The sequence below is a fragment of the Antedon bifida genome, chromosome 2 (genome assembly GCF_963402885.1).
Source record: "Antedon bifida chromosome 2, ecAntBifi1.1, whole genome shotgun sequence".
Taxonomy (NCBI): Eukaryota; Metazoa; Echinodermata; class Crinoidea; order Comatulida; family Antedonidae; genus Antedon; species Antedon bifida.
This window is the reverse complement of record NC_136227.1, coordinates 36,349,185-36,367,891: the sequence shown is the minus strand read 5'-3', so window position 1 is coordinate 36,367,891 and position 18,707 is coordinate 36,349,185. Positions and strand designations below refer to the sequence as shown.

The window sequence follows — 18,707 nt, the reverse complement described above, 5'->3', positions numbered from 1 at the left end:
TTATTATGCAATAATATTGGTATATATGATCATAGGTGAGGTGACGTATTGACCAGATTTTTAAATTCAATTATGCGATAATATTGCTATATATGATTATATATTGCATTAAATCATCATCTTATAGTGCCATAGAAACCAGTTTTGTCGAAAAATAAAAGGGTCGAAAGTTGGCCATTTTTGAAAAAATCCCTGTACTATATAGTAAAGTGATTTTTTCGAAAATGGCCAAATTATCAGGTTTTTTAAATTCAATTATTATGCGATAATATTGCTATATATGATCATATATTGCATTATCATCATCTTATAGTGCCATAGAAACCAGTTTTGTCGAAAAATAAAAGGCTCGAAATTTGGCCATTTTTGAAAAAATCCTTGTACTATAGTACAGTGATTTTTTCGAAAATGGCCAAAATATCAGGTTTTTAAAATTCAATTATTATGCGATAATATTGCTATATATGATCATATATTGCATTATCATGATCTTATAGTGCCATAGAAACCAGTTTTGTCGAAAAATAAAAGGTTCGAAAGTTGGCCATTTTTGAAAAAAATCCCTGAACTATAGTACAGTGATTTTTTTCGAAAATGGCCAAAATATCAGGTTTTTTTAATTCAATTATTATGCGATAATATTGCTATATATGATTATATATTGCATTATCATGATCTTATAGTGCCATAGAAACCAGTTTTGTCGAAAAATAAAAGGCTCGAAATTTGGCCATTTTTGAAAATATCCCTGTATTATAGTATAGCGATTTTTTCGAAAATGGCCAAAATATCAGGTTTTTTAAATTCAATTATTATGCGATAATATTGCTATATATGATCATATATTGCATTATCATGATCTTATAGTGCCATAGAAACCAGTTTTGTCGAAAAATAAAAGGCTCGAAATTTGGCCATTTTTGAAAAAATCCCTGTACTAGTACAGGGATTTTTTCGAAAATGGCAAAAATATCAGGTTTTTTAAATTCAATTATTATGCGATAATATTGCTATATATGATTATATATTGCATTATCATGATCTGATAGTGCCATAGAAACCAGTTTTGTCGAAAAATAAAAGGCTCGAAATTTGGCCATTTTTGAAAATATCCCTGTACTATAGTACAGTGATTTTTTCGAAAATGGCCAAAATATCAGGTTTTTTAAATTCAATTATTATGCGATAATATTGCTATATATGATCATATATTGCATTATCATCATCTTATAGTGCCATAGAAACCAGTTTTGTCGAAAGATAAAAGGTTCGAAATTTGGCCATTTTTGGAAAAAAATCCCTGTACTATAGTACACAGTACATATACTATGATGTAAGATAATAACAGACAAGTTCCTGCAGCGGAGATAGAAACTAAGACAACTTGTACATAATATTATGAAGACATTTTAAACACAATATTTGTTTTTTATAAATCTTATTGTCATAAAAAAAACCAGTATATTATCAATTTATTATACCTCTAGTTAGTTCACAGTTTGGAACTGCTGGTGTGTATACATCTAACTTTGTATACGTACCTAACTTCTTCCCCTCCCATTTTCTAATCCACACTTCATTAATTGGAGTCATGTATCCAAATGATTCCCAATTGGTATTTACAGTTTTTACATTTTAGCATTAAAGAGAATTTAATTTTCAGCCTTCTACCTTCTGGTATATGATCAATCATTGCTTGATACAAAAAATAAATACATATTTAAATTCCTTCAACTGAAAACCAAAAGTAAAACTATGTATTTTATATTATATTAGTTGAATAAGATTGGTTTTCACGTATTAAAACAATCAATAAACATGATTGATAGCAATCACAAGCTATATTGGTAAAATGACTTTCGTTCGATGTCTTCTAGTTGAGATTTGAGTGGATACCAACAAAAGTTTAATTAGATTGTACTTAACAAATGCTTACCATTAAATTATGGAATTATATCAAAGGTCTAAAATTTAAAAAATTGTTGAAGTATAAACAATTGCCATACAATTTAACATTTAAAATGAATCTCAGTATCTTATGAATAATGGGTTGTTGTAGCTATAATATGCTTGTTCCAGACAGGCTTCACAATTCCACTAAAATGTACTATACAATCTATAGAAAATATATTAACACTGTAAAATTTTATTTTGTTCAACAAATTACCCATAATATTATGTTCACAGACCAGCTGTTCTCTCGTCACAAGTATGTCTGTGAAACAACCCAATATACACAAGTAAAATGACAATTTAACTAAGAACCCAACTATGTGAATTAAAAACTTTCAAAAACTAAATTTTGCAAGATCACTCTTTACTTTGAAAAAAATATATTTATTTATTATCTTAATGTAACTAGCTTTTAGTGGGCCTCCTATCACAAGCCCCTTTGAGTTTCTTGGAGGTCCCTTCAATCTTCTTTAAATTGTTTACTTCTTTTTGTTATGTGAATGGTTTTGATCGGATGAATACAAGATTGATTTGAAAAGCAGAGAAAAACACACTATCAAATTATTATTAAAATAAAACTTCTTCACTGAGAGCAATAAGATGTCCTAGTATAATCATATCTATACCATATAGTCCCTCCTGTGGATATTGGGACAGCACCAACTTCATCACAATAAGATGTCCTAGTATAATCATGTCTATATATACCATATAGTCCCTCCTGTGGGTATTGGGACAGCACCAACTTCATCATCTCCACTACTTTCGTCATGTGACGTATCTGGGAGGTCATCTTCAATAACTTTACTCACTTGAGGTTTTTTATGTCGCTTAACTTTGCCATTTGAGTTATTATTGCTACTGAACTCTGTGAAGCCATCAAACCACTCCAAGTCATCCTCACGTCCGACCCAAGTCAGCTCTGTATTGTTCCTTGGATCTAATGTGTTTGCTCGTGAAGAAGTTGGCGATGTGTTAGGACTTGCGAAGAGCAGCTTTTTCACATTTGGTGAAACTTTCATTTTTATTACACGTTGGAATCTGTTAAATCAAAAATTAAATTGGAAGACGAAAAAAGACTTGTTATATTTGGGTGGGATATGATTAATTAATGATCCTTGATATTATTAACATAATACCGGTACATAAAATTAAGCATTTACTAAATTATATACTCTTATTCTGGAAGACGATATTTAGTAAACACTTAAATTGTAATATATGAACTATTTTAAACTACATCTCAACATAATGATTTCGCAATGCAACCTTCAAACAATATATATTTTAAACTAACTGTATATTTCATTTTAAAAAGTTTTTACTTACAATAGCAGAAATTAGTTACTAATTACCAGAAATCAATTATTACTGTACTTAGCCAAAATCTGTTATTACTTAGCAATGATTATAATAAAATATATTAATTATTATATTTAAGAATACCTTTTACAAACTGTTAAAACTATTATACTTGATCATTTTTTTTTCACAATGAATGTCCTTAAACTTAAACTACTGAAAAGCATAATGAATGATTTTATGTAGTATCAAATAAATACAAATGTACTGGATTTGGAGTAAATTTTCAAGTTTAAAAACTTTAAAATTGAATAACTTTCTTTATAATATAAAATAACGGCACCATTATTTAGCACAAATTTCTTTCATGAATTTATGAATTCAAAATTAATTTTCAATTGAGAGGGACAATACATCTTACATTCATTCATGTAAGATGGACACACGTTGAAACAATCGTTTTTACAATAAAAAGCAAATTCAATTAAATAAATAATCAATAATCTTATTACCAAATGAAGATTATTACTATTTAACCACAGACATGTTCAAATGCTATATAAATGTCATTGTCACTATCCTGGGACTTATGTAAAAAGTGGTCTTTCTTTTACTGTATTTCTAACAATGGAGACAATCAAGTTCAGGTAAAATCCTGTTTTGATGTAAATACTGTATATTTCTACAAAACTGGAGTTTTAGTAAAATTTTCTTCATAAAAATTGTTTTTTTTTGTCATTCCAAATTATTTCTATTACGGTCTAAATGACTTTTCCTCTTGATTCCCTCCTTGATATTTTTTTTTCTTCTACCGATTTTTTTCTTTCTTTCATCTGAATGTTCTCCGCTAGTGCAATACTTGAGGTCGCTTGTTCTTCGGCAACATTGCCAATTTCTAAGGATGATTCCGGCGATGGTTCCGCAAAATGATCTTCTTTAATCTCATTTGCATCATCAATGTCAAAGTTCACAATCTCCCAATCACTTTGTGATCGTCGAGGAGTTGCAGGTGAGCTACCAGCCGCACTTAGCTCTGATAGCTCCCTCATACTATTGCTTGCATCAAGCATTCCATTAGTCTCTGATGCACCAGGTGTATTTGGTGTTGATCGTTGTGAAGGTGTTCTAGGCGATTTGGAAGACTTAGACTTTGGAGAAAAAATTAGTTGAAAACTGAAAAATAAAAGAAATTTAGCAAATATATATATATGTATTACCTGTACAATTAGGTATTATGACAGGGTGTTAACATCATTAGTTATTACATTTATCAAGCAGTATCTTCCATTCTTTAAAGTATCATTTTTTTCAAATATTATTGTCTTTGTAAATTTGTTTTAAATATAATTATTTGATAGAGTAAAGCTGATTGTTTCATCAATCAGTGTTGTTTTGTTAAATTTATTTGAAAAGAAATTGCCTTCCATTCACTTCAGTGAGATGTAACAAGTGTAAAGTAGCTTAATTTGGTACAATTAATGTTAATAAAATAACAAATATGAATAGAATGAAAGTAAAATGTAAAAGTGCAATTGAACATGACAGTGGATGAAATAAAACTAATACAGAAATTTAAAAAAAATGTCAGTAAAAATGATATACAGTGTTCATGGTAAGGTGAAAATACAGTACTAATTTAAAAGTTGTGCAAAGTGTCATAAAACAAGAACATTTATGAAAAAAAAAAGTTAATCTGTGTTGGTATGAATATTTTAGAACTGATGTTTCAGAACATTCTAAAATGGAGCGTAGCTTGGTTAACGTTCTTGCCTTCAATTTCCACTCCCTCAAATGAGATTTAGTTTATAAGCATGATAAATTCTAAAATAGTTTATCCATCCTGTAAATGGCAAGTTACTCGCTGTTGGATGCATATGAAAAAAAAATCTAATCTAACCTACATTATATAATGTATTTCGAACTGGAACTGGAATAAAAAAAACTTCAATTTGTAGTGTAAGAGTGTAAGACTTAATATAATTAAGTATTCACTTAGTACCAGTGTAACTAAGCCTAAGCAAATATCACATGCATATTTTGATATTAATTAATTCAGATGTATGCACTGTGAATACCTGTTATAAAAATAATGAATTGTATTTTCTAATCTCTCAATTTATAGTATTATTTCTAAATAAATATTTCAAATAATTCCAAATAAGTTTCCTCATCAAAATTAACATATTTTTATGGTTATTGCAATATTTAATTAATTTATTTTATTTAATACCATTGTGTGGATTTGATTATTAAAAAAGCAACCATCCACAATTGGTGCTAATGTATATATGTTTTAGTTTAATTTAATAAGTGTAATAAGTAATTTGTAGTGGTTCACGTGCTTGCCTTCCAATCCCAAGGACCAGGGTTCAATCCTGACCTAGTACCAGGGTTCAATCCTGACCTAGTGCCAGGGTTGTAACTCACAACTCTTTTAACTCCATTCCTAAAGCCTCAAATGAGACTTGGTTTATAAGCACGATAAATTATAAAATAGTTTATCTATCCTGTAATTGGCGAGTTTAAAAAAAGAAATAAAATAATAATATCCTTGTTCATGCTGTGAAACATTCATAACATACTGTGTTATATAAACATGCTTAAATATGTATGCATACAACCTTAACATATGAAGGGCTTTGAAGCAATATGGTCTCATTTTGAATTAGGGACTTAGCAATCAATTATTACTAATTGATATATTCCTAATTAAAAGTGTGAGGGAGCTTTGAACATGAGGTCATAATGAAGGTGTACTATGCTTATATGTTGAGTTTGATTTAGAAATTGTCTGATCCAATTCTATGCCTAGATGATGACATGCTCATTTAAGTTGACTTGATGACTTGAACAAATGACATAAAGCATAATTTACATAAGTCCTAGATCAGTTCTTTGCAATTTGGTTTATCCAGGTAAGCTAGGCACGACATAGACTAGACCATTTACAAAGCCCTTCATATATCATTTACTGTAAATAGAATTCATTAATATTTCCATGCTCAAACGAACCTTGAAAGACGATGGTAAATCAGCCAATCGTATTTGATGAAATCCCATCTAAAAATAGTACTACTGAATCTCACCTGTATAACTAGTAAATCAGCCAATCGTATTTGATGAAATCCCATCTAAAAATAATACTACTGAATCTCACCTGTATAACTAGTAAATCATAGCATGTGTTCACACAACTTAATTAATGCCATGCAATGGTAATTACATATGTCACATGATCAGTTAATGTTCAGGGGAGGCACTCAGGGTATTCAATCTTTCTCAACATCATTTATGTGTTTATTTTTTCTTTCGTTCACATGAAAAAAGAACCCATACAATGACAATCAAGGCAGCAAGTATCAATTAATGTTTTTATGGTGAAATAAATTGATACCTTGATTGATTGTCATTGTACACAGGTTCTTTTGTCCTGTGTCTCCCAATTGACAAGAGCAATGTTAAAACAGCAACGTTCATATTGGATAAATCTAAAAAATAGTATTTAAATTACAAATTAACACCAATGGGATTATGTGACAAATTGACATCATGTGATCATACGTGTGAATACCATTTTTATAAATGATATTATTGTCTGTATCTCTCCATTGAGATCCAGCCACTGATACACCCACAACATTGTCATTTATTCAGTAATTTATATTATTGCCACTGAAATTAATGAGTTATACAATCTTGTAAACTAAAGTACATACATATTGCTTCACATGATCAAAACATAAATACTACATTAACATAAAAAACAACATTACATCACAAATAAAAACCATACCCCATTAAAACTGTTCCACCACCAATAATTAAGAAAATTATCTAATTTATTTCTAAATATCTAAATATTTCAGTACTTTGACCACATTTTCCTTATTTAGAAATCTTAATATCATGTCCGCCATAAATTGAGCTAAGTTTTGAAATACCAAAAGTGAATTCATGTCTAAGTAAATTACTGGTGCCAAATGAAAAACCAATAATTTTCCACATTCCAATTTCAAAATTCTTACAAAACCACTAAGTTTGTCTATGTTGAATTTGTCAGGAAGTGGTAATTTTCGGGCCTCTAGTTTCACTCTGTGGAAAATACATTATGTTTCTTTAAATTAATTGCTTTAATATTTATCATTATTTAAAATAGAATTATATAAGCTGTATTTTTTCATACATTTCAAAATTTATATAAATGTGTTTATATATTATATTACTATATACAAAATATATTATTTGAAAAAAAAATGTCCTTTTAAATATTATTTACATACTGTCCATTAGTAATATCCAATTAATATTTTTCATTAAAACACAATGAAAGTTTAGTTTGTAACAAAATCAGAAAAAAACAACACATTAATATTAAAATCTTACAAATTTGAAACTTTAGAAACAGTTTCTGGTTCAAAAAGAGCTCGCCGAATTCTGAAGGTAAAGAATAATATAAACAGTAAACAAATAGATCAACATACAGTACGACACATTCAAAAGATAAAGCTCTATCTACACTATCAAATTAATTGTGATGTGCCCATATATGGACATCATGATGTCATATCACTACCATATTTAAGCATAAAACTACCAATATTTGGGCACAGTGTAGACAGAGCTTAAAAGCATTCTAATAATTATCCGATATGTTACCAACATTTTAATACAGTGTTACACAGTAATAGCTTACACTAAAGTTGAAAATGCTTGTATTTCATACATACTTAACATTATAATATACTGTACCATCAATCAACACACCACTACATGCAATTCTGTTTATTGTAGACCATAATTATTTTACAATACCCAACAGTATAGTATATTTAGTAATAGTATTAACATACAGTATGGTATTTGTTGCAATATGACATTTTTAAATGAAATATATCTAATATTACATAGAACTCATGTCATTTTTAACACCTTTTCATAACACTTTTTTTTTAAAAACAAAAAGTATAATATTTCATTAAACCATTCACCATTAAATAAACAATAAAGTAAAACTACTAACATGTTGTTCATAGTATTTTACCCATGCTACTGTACAGAGATGATAATGTGGATAGGAAGGTAGCAATTACTAACAGTGTGATTCAATAGTATAGTATTATGGGTACATAATGTCAACAATAAAATAATGTAAAATATGACTTATTTATTTCATATTAAATGAATATGAGACAAATGATGGATGCAATATAAAAAAGGTCAAAGTTGAATAATTAATTTATAATAATAATGTCTTAATATTAATGGATGAGTTGTAATTGAAGAAAAATAAATTAAGTTAAAAGCAACTTAAGCATGTACTTACAATTTCCTGATACCTGAATCTTCAGTTTTTTTAGGTGGTGTTACTTGTTCCGTAGAAAGTATAAAAGAATCTTCAACTGGCCTGTGAAAACAACACCAAAACTATCCATTCGTTGTTGCTTTACTAAAGTTAAGTTGTACTTAAGTACTCAACCAGTTTAGAAACCTGATTGATTATTGAAAATGCTGTTTAAATTGTTTTTAAGTTTGTATATGGGAGGAGGTTTTCTGATAGGATTTGAAAAATAAATTATAGGACATTAACAAAGGTGACATGATCATAAAAATGTTATAATACATTGGTAGTATAATAATGTTCTATATTGTACTTTGGACATAAAATATCTATTTCACTTCAGCCAAACATCAATATTGGATACAAACATAAATATCAGTCCATGGATTGTATGTAGAGGTTGAATACTTTTTCACTTTAATAATGACATAGTGTGCTAGATAATTGTTATTGGAAATCTTTAACCCAAGGATGGAGTCAATTGTGTAGAGCAATGTTAAACACTTGAATCTCATGTCACTCAATACACTTACATAAACAGCAATTACATACACTGGTTGTTGAGTATACTATAGAGTACTACATTTTAAACCAACTCCACCAAGATTTATTCACTTCTTGTTTAAACAAGGAAAAAGGAAACTCCCAACATTACTTAGAATACTGCATTATTTTATTAGTATCTGTAATTTACTTTATGGTTTTATAAGGTTTTTTTTAAAGGAATTTGTAGTTTCAAGTGACTGGTACAATGTTAGTTCAATTTTGTTTGGAACAGATAGCTCAGCTAAAATTCTAATTTCTTTTGAGGAAAAGCTGCACAGCTGAGAGCATGGGATCTTCCTAAATGATGAGTTAGAAAATAATGGCAGCTAACCAATATTCAACATGCTTTTCAACAATTAGCTTTTTAATCCTCAATTCATTAAGGGATTAAGCTTAATCCCTTATTAACAAGAACACCATGTTTTGTAAAGCTAAGCAACAGCTTGTATGTATATTTAGGTCCAGAATAGTTACTTACCTGTAAGACTCCAACTCATCTTCTAACTCAAGTGTTCTAAACTTAAGTTCATCTCTTTCTTGTAGCACCGTCTGCAGCTCCTTTAGCGTGAATCGTGGACGGTTAGGGTCACGGAGGTCAATCACAATCTTGCCATCAGGCTGGTCAAATTCGACACCATTAGACTCCTAATAAAGAAATAAAACATTTCAAGATGTTGGTCATGACTTCTAAAATCTACTAAAACCTTATAATTGTATTACCGTATATCCTCTGGTATCTCACTCCCTTAGAACACGAAATTGGGCTGACTTCTGGGGGGTTGGGACAATACCGGGAGAATCCCTGATTCATGAAAGAACATGATTTTTAAGCATTTCAAATCCATCTGAACTGGCTGGAGAGAGGCCTACATCAAGACCAAAAGTCAAGACTGGGACTATATCGGGGATATGCCTGTAAATGAAATCAGACAGGGGTGGGATTAAAGCAGAAGTGGGATTATACCCGAGGATATACAGTAATTAAAAACTTCAATCGCCAGTTACTGTGAACTGTCACAAACCTCTGGTACAGAAGTGTGCTGAATAGTCTCTATTTCAATACCATGCCGACCCATATCTTGTGCTAAGGCTTCTAGTTTGGTCTGCATTTCTGTCTTCTCTTTGATAACACTCTTTGCCTGTGAGGCTAGAAGTTCACTTTTCCGACGTAATTGTTGGTTAACTTTTGCAAGACGTGCAACTTGTTCTTGGAGCTAAATAATAAGAAAAACATAGGAAATAAGTATAACAACTTACTATGCCAATATAACATTTTATACCCTTATGTATATAGCAAAACTCTGAACTTTTTGTATCTAAGCCCTACCTCTGGAGAGCATGGGCTATTGTCGGTTTATCCAGGTAAGCTGGGCACAAAATAGACTTTGTTTTAGTTTTACACATTTAAATTGATCTTTTAATAAAATAAAACTTATAAATTTCTTTAGGTACACAGTCAAAGAGTTCCAAGAATGTCATTGTCCTCTAGAAAGGTGAAAATAATGATGCTCTACAAACAAATCAGTCTTGGAAGTCTTTGAGATGGAATGGAGTTGAGATGGAGTGGAGTTCAGTTGAGTAGGCAGTGGAGTTGAAATAGACTTTTGGTCTGATAGAGCTCTGAGAGCAGTTTAAGAATGCTTATAATAAATTCTCAGTATTATTACTTATTAATATTATTGAACATTTTGGGAGAAAAAATCTGAACATCTGACCGGGTTTGAACCACGGACCCAGGGTAGCTAAGAATCCAAACAACAAAGCTACTGTATAATATTTAAAACACACTTCACTATTCGTGAGACTATTACTAATATTAGCATACATTCAAAAGTTACTGGTGGTACTCAGTCATACAATATCTATATTTGTTGGCTTATCACTGATATTATTTTAATGTCATTGTTTGGTGATATAACTCTGGCTTAGCGTTTAACATATATTTGCAATCTCTAAATGATAACAACTCGTGACTAATATACTTGTGATCAAAAGTATGTCATTATTGCATCAACTGATAATGGACCTTCTGTATTAGATACAGTAACTCTTCCAATTATAGATTAGGTTAATAATTAAATTTAAATTTCAAACAGACAAGTTTAATTTTGTTCAAAATGAGCACAAACTACAGTATAAATACACAGAGTATCCACTAATAATTCAACAAAACAATGTAGCATTTCAGCATATAATCAATTTTAATAAGTGTGTGTTTGCTACACTAATTATTATGGTACTACTACATTTACATAGGTTTAGGTTTCGCTATGTATTGTATTGTCTCCATTTTTTATTTTTTTATTTCTGTATTGTTTCTGATGGTAATAGTTATTTATGTATATGAATTGTAACTATCAAATCTGTTATATATTTTGTTAATTGCAATATCTGAATTAAATATAAATTAAATTAAAAATAAAGTATATTCTAGCACAAACACTTTTTTTTTCAAATTTTCTGGAAAGTAAGTAGGAAGGTCATTAGGACAGTGTAGACATCCCTCAAGGATAGAAACATATTCATAATTCTATTTATAGACACAATAATAAAGAAAGCAATAGAATTGCTTAATGAGTAATATGACGTCATGTATCAACTAAGGGGCACTATGATCCTGTCAATGTCACACACAATGTCACACTTTTATTTTATAATAAACACTCATTAATTTTGTGATATTAGTAGTTATTAATCATTGACTAATATTTTTATTACCATAGTTAACAAAATATTCTTCAGAGTAAATTTGACAAATTACAGAAAATGTATGACATAGAGTAAACTAAATGTTATTGCTTAAATTTGTAAGTTTCATTTGGTCTTGAATCATCACTATTAGGAATATTTTTAGTGTTTGAAGAATTTAGAATTATTAACATTTGCAAATATTGACATGAAGTGAAATGTCTACAGTACACAGTATCAAAGCTGATAAAGTGAAAACTGTGACTGATTCATTATTATTAAGAAAGCAAATTTGTATAAATACAACAAGTATTTATTGTTCTGCTACTGTACAGTATGTGAATTAAAAAAATAACATTTATAAACATTTTAGCTTGCACTGTACATTATTAACCATTGTAATAATCATAATGACATGGGTGTATATGCATGCCATCCATTTTGTGATGGTCCAAATTTGTGGGTGGGTGTACTTAGTACAGACTTACTGCATCAGCATCTTGTAACCTTTGTTGTATTTCATTGTCTTTTGGGGGTGGGGATACACACTTAAGTACAGACTTACTGCATCAGCATCTTGTAACCTTTGTTGCATTTCATTGTCTTTTGGGGGTGGGAATACACACTTAAGTACAGACTTACTGCATCAGCATCTTGTAACCTTTGTTGTATTTCATTGTCTTTTGCTCTAAGTTGGTCTCTCTGTCGATCTACTGCTTCTTTTAATTTTGTGATCATCTGAATTTCTTGACGTTCAGCCACTTAAAAAATAGAAACATTTATTTACAATCAATTACAATTTATGTGAAAAACATGTAGAAATCATTTTAGAATTATCTATTTTGTTGACACACAAGTTAACCCTTCAACTTGATTAATAACAAACGCTTCCGGATGGAAAATGCCTTCAGGAAGCCATTAACCAGTGGGTTCACTTCCTTTAATTGTCATAAGAAATCTTGTCACTTTCAAGATGATGAAATAGATCTGTCATTTCACGATCATGTTTATTAATGAGAGAAGTAGACAGAATCAAATTATTAGGACCCGACTCAAGATCCTGTATCTTTCTTGGATTCTGCCTTCTTCCTTTTCCCCAAGATTTATTGTTATTTATTATAATAATAATATATATTATTTATTCCGTTATTGTTTCAATCTTAAAAGGAAGTAAATAAATGTTGTTTTGAATTGAATTGAAAAAGAAAAAGATGGGGAAAGATTTGAAATTTATACCAGTGCATCGGTTTAGGATTTCAAACCAAGAAATGGTTTGAAGTTTTTTTTAAATTACAAAATGAAAATGAAACTACAGACAATTTATGAAAACAAATTTGTTTATAATGTTGCACAATGCACTGTTGTTCCTTGATGTACTATTGATAACATATGGCACTATTGTTCCATAATGTAATAAAGGAACCATTATTTGATCAAATTGATATTAACATTGCATTATCATGATCAATCTAAAAATTGTTCATTTGAAAAGTTGATAAAGTAGAAAAAATAAAAATGTACTGTATGGCAGGTCAAAGTATAGACTGCATTCATCACATGACAACTCAAAATAGAAAGTTCAGATTGACGTATTTGATATTGATTATCAAGTATGTTGACATTTAAAATAGGTAGCAGTATTCAACAGCTATTCAAAGGACAGTGGCATTCTGGTATCTCACCACTATAGCTAGGATGCCAATTCTTTACATGGTATTCAACATCACACATCTTGCGCACTAATCAAGACTTCTACTCCAATCACAGCGATTATCTGTCTGCCATTTTCTTTAGTTTTTATTGAGGTAGTTCCAGGGTATTATTTGGTATTAACAAGTTCCACTTTAAAAAATACATACAGGCTGGGGTTCTGTTGATAGAGATGTTCTAACCCCACCCCTTCTCTCATTTCCTAGAAATAAGCATCTAAAGCTCTGTCTAAATTATCGAACTACTGTAGGTTGACAAAAAAAAGTGTGATATGCCCAAATATGTAGTGATATGACATCTTTGTGTCCATATATGGGCACATCACATTGTCACATAAAGTGTGATAGTGTGGACCGAGCTTTAGACTATTGCCCACAGGAACATTGGACTCATTCATTCATTTTTAATAATTTAATAAAGAATGATCTACAATTTGGTAAAGTTTGTCGTCACTTAATAGTTAAATCTATTTCGTAAAACACAATGCAGAAAGAGACAATAATGAACAAAGACGTTCACTGCATGCATGAATGACATGAAGATCCACAACCTAATGCTGACAAAGAAATTGAAAAAGGGTAGTTTTCAAAGTGATCCTGGCAACAAAAGATTATCAGACAGTATGAGAAGAGCTGTTAAAAGGATTGCAAGCAATGTACATACAGATACAAACTCAAAACATTATCCTCATCACAAATTTGAAATTGGAAAAAAAAAATCATGGCTCCCTTCTGTCCTTAACAGGATAACAAACGAATTACACAAACCAACAGTGTGGTAGTCTATGAGTGCTAACATACCTGGATAAACCGACAATAGTCACCATCATCATCTTTGAGGATAAAGGCTGTTGTCGGTTTATCCATGTAAGCTATAGGCACAAAATAGAAGAAAGAATAATGTGAAACCAAGTCAGATTCAATTCAATATTGTTTAATTTTTCTTTACCAGTTTATAGAGTCATTAATAGTTAAATGATTTAATTATAATTTGAGTTTGTATCTTTTCACAACAGTACATACAGATAGCAAAAGAAGATAAAAGATTTAAACATTCAAAAGACATGCATGGAATACCTGATGTTGGCCAAGCCATGATAACTGATGGGATAAAAACAATATCAATTTATATAAAAATTACTTAACATGCTATAATTACATGGCAGTATGCAGACTGGATGGTTATTCAGTATTTGAAGGAAAGTGAGCAAGCACTTATTTTTTAAGTTTAAGTAATTACTTTATTTAATTCAGTATATCTTTCCTTAAAGCTCTGTCTACACTATCAAACTGTTTTTGTCAAATTAGTTTGATAGTGTAGACAGAGCTTTAAGTTACTATAAAAATGATGTGTTTGGTAACAGGATGATTCGTTCTTGGTCAAGTAAATAGTACATTTTATTTCAATAAACTTAAAATGTAAGCAAGATCATTTGGAATTGTACATTTCCACCTTATCACATAGTGAACTAACTTTCTTTAGAAGTCAGCAAACCTCACAGTAGGTGTGCCTCAACTCTAAAGCCATGACATTTTATCTCTAATTAATTGTCATTAATGAGGTCATTCATAAACACAAAAACCTTTTTCTCACTTCCTCGTGACAATAAAAGGAAATGTTTTTTCTATAATGTAATTTTAAAATGACGATATAAAAACAAAATAATAATTTTGGGTAATAACAACAGAATGATTAAGTACTTAAAAAGGTGTAAATATAATCTTAAAAACTAAATACATACTGACTGTATTTTATCAATGAAATGTCAACGTGAAAAAAAAGTGCTGACTAAAAAAGACAAGTTTAACTATATAATTTAATAGGCTAATTTAAAACTTATAATGTAATTAACTACTCATACTATCAATTGAGTTTTTCGATTTGTGCTAATACATAAACTGACAGAAAGTAAATATATTAAGCATGACTTAATGCTTATAAAAACTATGGAATGTTACAGTTGGTTTCACCCTTTGAATTCTTAAGTAAAGCTTGCAAGATTCTTGCCTTTCATGAAATTTCACACGATTTAAGTTTAAGCCAAATCATTTGCATAACACACCATCACTCATTCATAGATTAAAAGGAATAGATCCATTTGCATAACATTACTCAGTCTTTCCAAGATAAAAAATAACACCAACTTTTAGTTTTGCTTATTCTTGGTCTGGTATATAAATAACTTTTTATATTTCAAAATCTCTCAAATTAGGTAATTGAACGCGAGCATCAATATAAATTAGTAAACATTTAAAATATTTTCTTCATAAGAAAACTTGTAGGATTATTTATAACTTTGTTAAAAACCTTTATATTTCAAAAAATCTCAAATTAGATACTGTATTTAAACGCGAGCATGAATTTAGTAAACATTTAAAACTACTTCCACTCTTTTCCCAATAAGGAAACTGGTAGTGGTTATTTATAATTATTGTTATACCCAGGGGTAATAGGATACTCACCTTTTTTATTCATTCAACCCAAAATAACCACATCATCCCACCACCACCACCCACATAATAAACCTATACACCAAGGGTCACATGTAGGGTCACAGGTAGTCCAGACCCAGTGGCTTCCTTTCCCTCCCACTTTTTTCCCTACAACGTGACATGTCTGGGTACTGATTCTTGCGATAACATAATTCTTTAATACGCAATTTTATTAATATTACAGAATAACAACTTCAAAATAATTGAGCAATGAAGTCATTAATTTTCGCTTTTATTTTTATTCGTGATGTCATCTTACTGATACAATATATTGTTTACATTTTAAAAATGGTTGAAATATAGAAAATCTTAATGGCTTGATATAAATATAATAATAAAAAAATATTAATATAGACTCTTAGTATTATTTGTATAATTTTAATACAATTTACTTACATTTTTCTCTGTTTGCAATGCCATCCCTAGTTTGCAGTATACCTTTAATTGTTTCATTTTCTGACTGTATTTCTGTTATCTCTTCTAGCAGTTCTTTACTTTCTTCTCTCCATGCTTGCTCAACTTTATTTACTTCCTGTGTACAAGAATAAGATAAGACTGATGCTTAGCTAAGATAAGAACGATACTTTGCTCCTATCACTTGTACCATTGAGATGCTTATTTGCTGATTTCAAACTTAGGAAGAAAAAGTGTTTTAATAAAATAAATACTAGTGTTATTCACTACTATGATCATCGACTGAAACATTTCTTTAGTATTAATTGTAACAATGTTTTCGAATACCAGGCAATACTTTTTGAAGGGAAACCCCTTGTATAGTAATTAAACAATGTGTGTGTGATAAATTTAAAGGGCTAGTTTGTGATAATTTTGTAAAATGTTAGACCGACACATTGTTGATAGCTAAGCACAAAGTGGCTGTGTCTAGTTACTTATCAGCGCTCAAATAATTAATCATAATTAAAATTCTAACAAAATAGTTTCTCCAAATAATCTGTCAAATTAGCGAATTAAAAAAAAAACAAACAGTGGAATTAAAGCAGACTAAGAGTACTAATAGATAAGACTGAGCGATTAAATCTTATAATTTCATGAAATAATTTCACTTTGTTTTGTTGACCTTATTTTAAGCAGATTGAAATGATTGCCAGAGCAAGACATACAATTCAACTGAGATTTATTAATTGAAAATGGCCAAGAATATCACATTTTTTATTTTTAAATTAGAGAACGTCAGGGTTTGTTCTCCCAATGGCTCAGTACAAAGTTTGATGAAATTATCGCACTTTATTTGACACTGTTTAAAGTTGGATGACGTCATTTAGAAACTGATTTCTGCTGAGTTGTTATGGTGGATACACTTTCAAATTGGTTCAAAATGAAACATTTTGATTGCAAACAATAAAACATTCATGTTTCTTTCATTAAAAATAATTTTGTTGAATTAAATTATTGATTTCATCAAAACACAAATATGTACATTAATTTCATAAGGTATTCTTTAAGCTTGAGCGTGGTAGATGTTATAATCTCCTTTGTATTCTGTACTTTAATTGGAAAATGAAAGTGTGATTACAAATATTCTAATCAAGACAGTACCAGGCACTCTGCATGTGTGTTCAGGTACAATATCCCTTTAATAAATAGCTAAATCGTTTTAAAATTTAGCCTATTATTTATTTTAAATCATAGAGCATAGTATGTATCCTCTATAGATACTGAATAAAATAATGTGACCTAATTTACAATGCAAAGAATGAATGGGTTCACAAATACTGAATATAGAGTATTTACTATTAAACTTAATATTATTTAGTATTTATGGGGTAATTACAATAAAATTACATAATAATTTGATATGGGCATATTGAAGTTTGCTCTTCTATTGTGAAGACATCCTCCTGACAAATGGATGAACAATAAAATCAAACAAAATAAAAACATTGCATACTACTGTATGACTAGCCTAATATAAGATCCTAATAATAATATATAATAATAGATAGTTAATACTGTAGATAGTAAACTAAGTACTGTATATTATTATGAAATTTATGGAATATTATGAACACCAAAATTCAAGAACGAGAAAATGAAACAAAAAATGCTGACCGCTTTCAACCTTGCTATTTCCGCAGTTTTCTTTGCATTTTCGTTCATCAAAACGCTTATTCTTTCCTTGCCTTCCTCGGATTCCCCACTACGTGTTTCCAAAGTTCGTACACACGACTCCAGCTGCTCCAAAACACGGATGATCAGCGGCATCAAATCGGTAACAGCCTCGCTGCCATAGTCTTCGATTTGTTTCTTTAGTTCTTCGCCGATATCAGCTGCAATTCCATGTACATCTACTACTGTAAGTTCCGACATGATTATCGTAATTACTTTGCAATATTATTGTTTGTTTGATTCAACATTCTAGAGAGTTGATTGACGATTACTCACTTTGCCGTGTCGTCTGATGTGTGTGTGGGACATTCCTCTCACACTTTTGAAAGGTCAATCAGCAAGCTCGGGTTTGTTTTGATTGCCATTTACGAACATCACATGACAGGATCAGGTGGTATCAGCTGCCAAAAAATAGGCTATATTAAACACGTGAAATATATCAAAATAAAGTATGAATTTATAAAAATGTTGATTTCAAAACATTTTTAAATTAAAATTGTAGCAAGTTAATAAATAATACGGAATTAATTTATGACGGTAACAAAAATTGG

General features: G+C 29.9%; 1 protein-coding gene across 4 annotated transcripts; it reads right to left on the bottom strand.

Annotated features, from left to right (window-relative positions):
• Positions 1-1,413: 1,413 nt before the first annotated feature.
• On the bottom strand, positions 1,414-18,464 carry LOC144834941 (RILP-like protein 1). Of its 4 annotated transcripts, XM_078689940.1 has the most exons (9): positions 18,100-18,464; positions 16,426-16,561; positions 12,470-12,588; positions 10,162-10,353; positions 9,618-9,784; positions 8,579-8,659; positions 7,639-7,689; positions 7,281-7,347; positions 4,249-4,428 (listed from the first exon to the last, which is right to left on the bottom strand). In XM_078689940.1, exons 1-9 carry the CDS (start codon positions 18,355-18,357, stop codon positions 4,399-4,401), a joined length of 1,101 nt encoding a protein of 366 aa, XP_078546066.1. In that variant the 5' UTR covers positions 18,358-18,464; the 3' UTR covers positions 4,249-4,398. The 4 variants fall into 4 exon arrangements, with proteins under 4 accessions (XP_078546065.1, XP_078546063.1, XP_078546064.1 ...); XM_078689937.1 differs by lacking the exon at positions 7,281-7,347 and having other exon boundaries at positions 2,853-4,428; XM_078689939.1 differs by lacking the exons at positions 4,249-4,428; positions 7,281-7,347; positions 7,639-7,689 and adding an exon at positions 1,414-2,994.
• Positions 18,465-18,707: the final 243 nt, after the last annotated feature.

Bases quoted from the DNA above. Each gene is read 5' to 3' on its own strand.
- LOC144834941 (XM_078689937.1), bottom strand. From the start codon at position 18,357: ATGTCGGAACTTACAGTAGTAGATGTACATGGAATTGCAGCTGATATC. The intron at 12,589-16,425 runs GTAAGTAAATTG...CTATTTTTTAAG, and splicing joins CATTGCAAACAGAGAAAAAT to TGGCTGAACGTCAAGAAATT. The intron at 10,354-12,469 runs GTAAGTCTGTAC...CTTATTATTTAG, and splicing joins GGTTACAAGATGCTGATGCA to CTCCAAGAACAAGTTGCACG.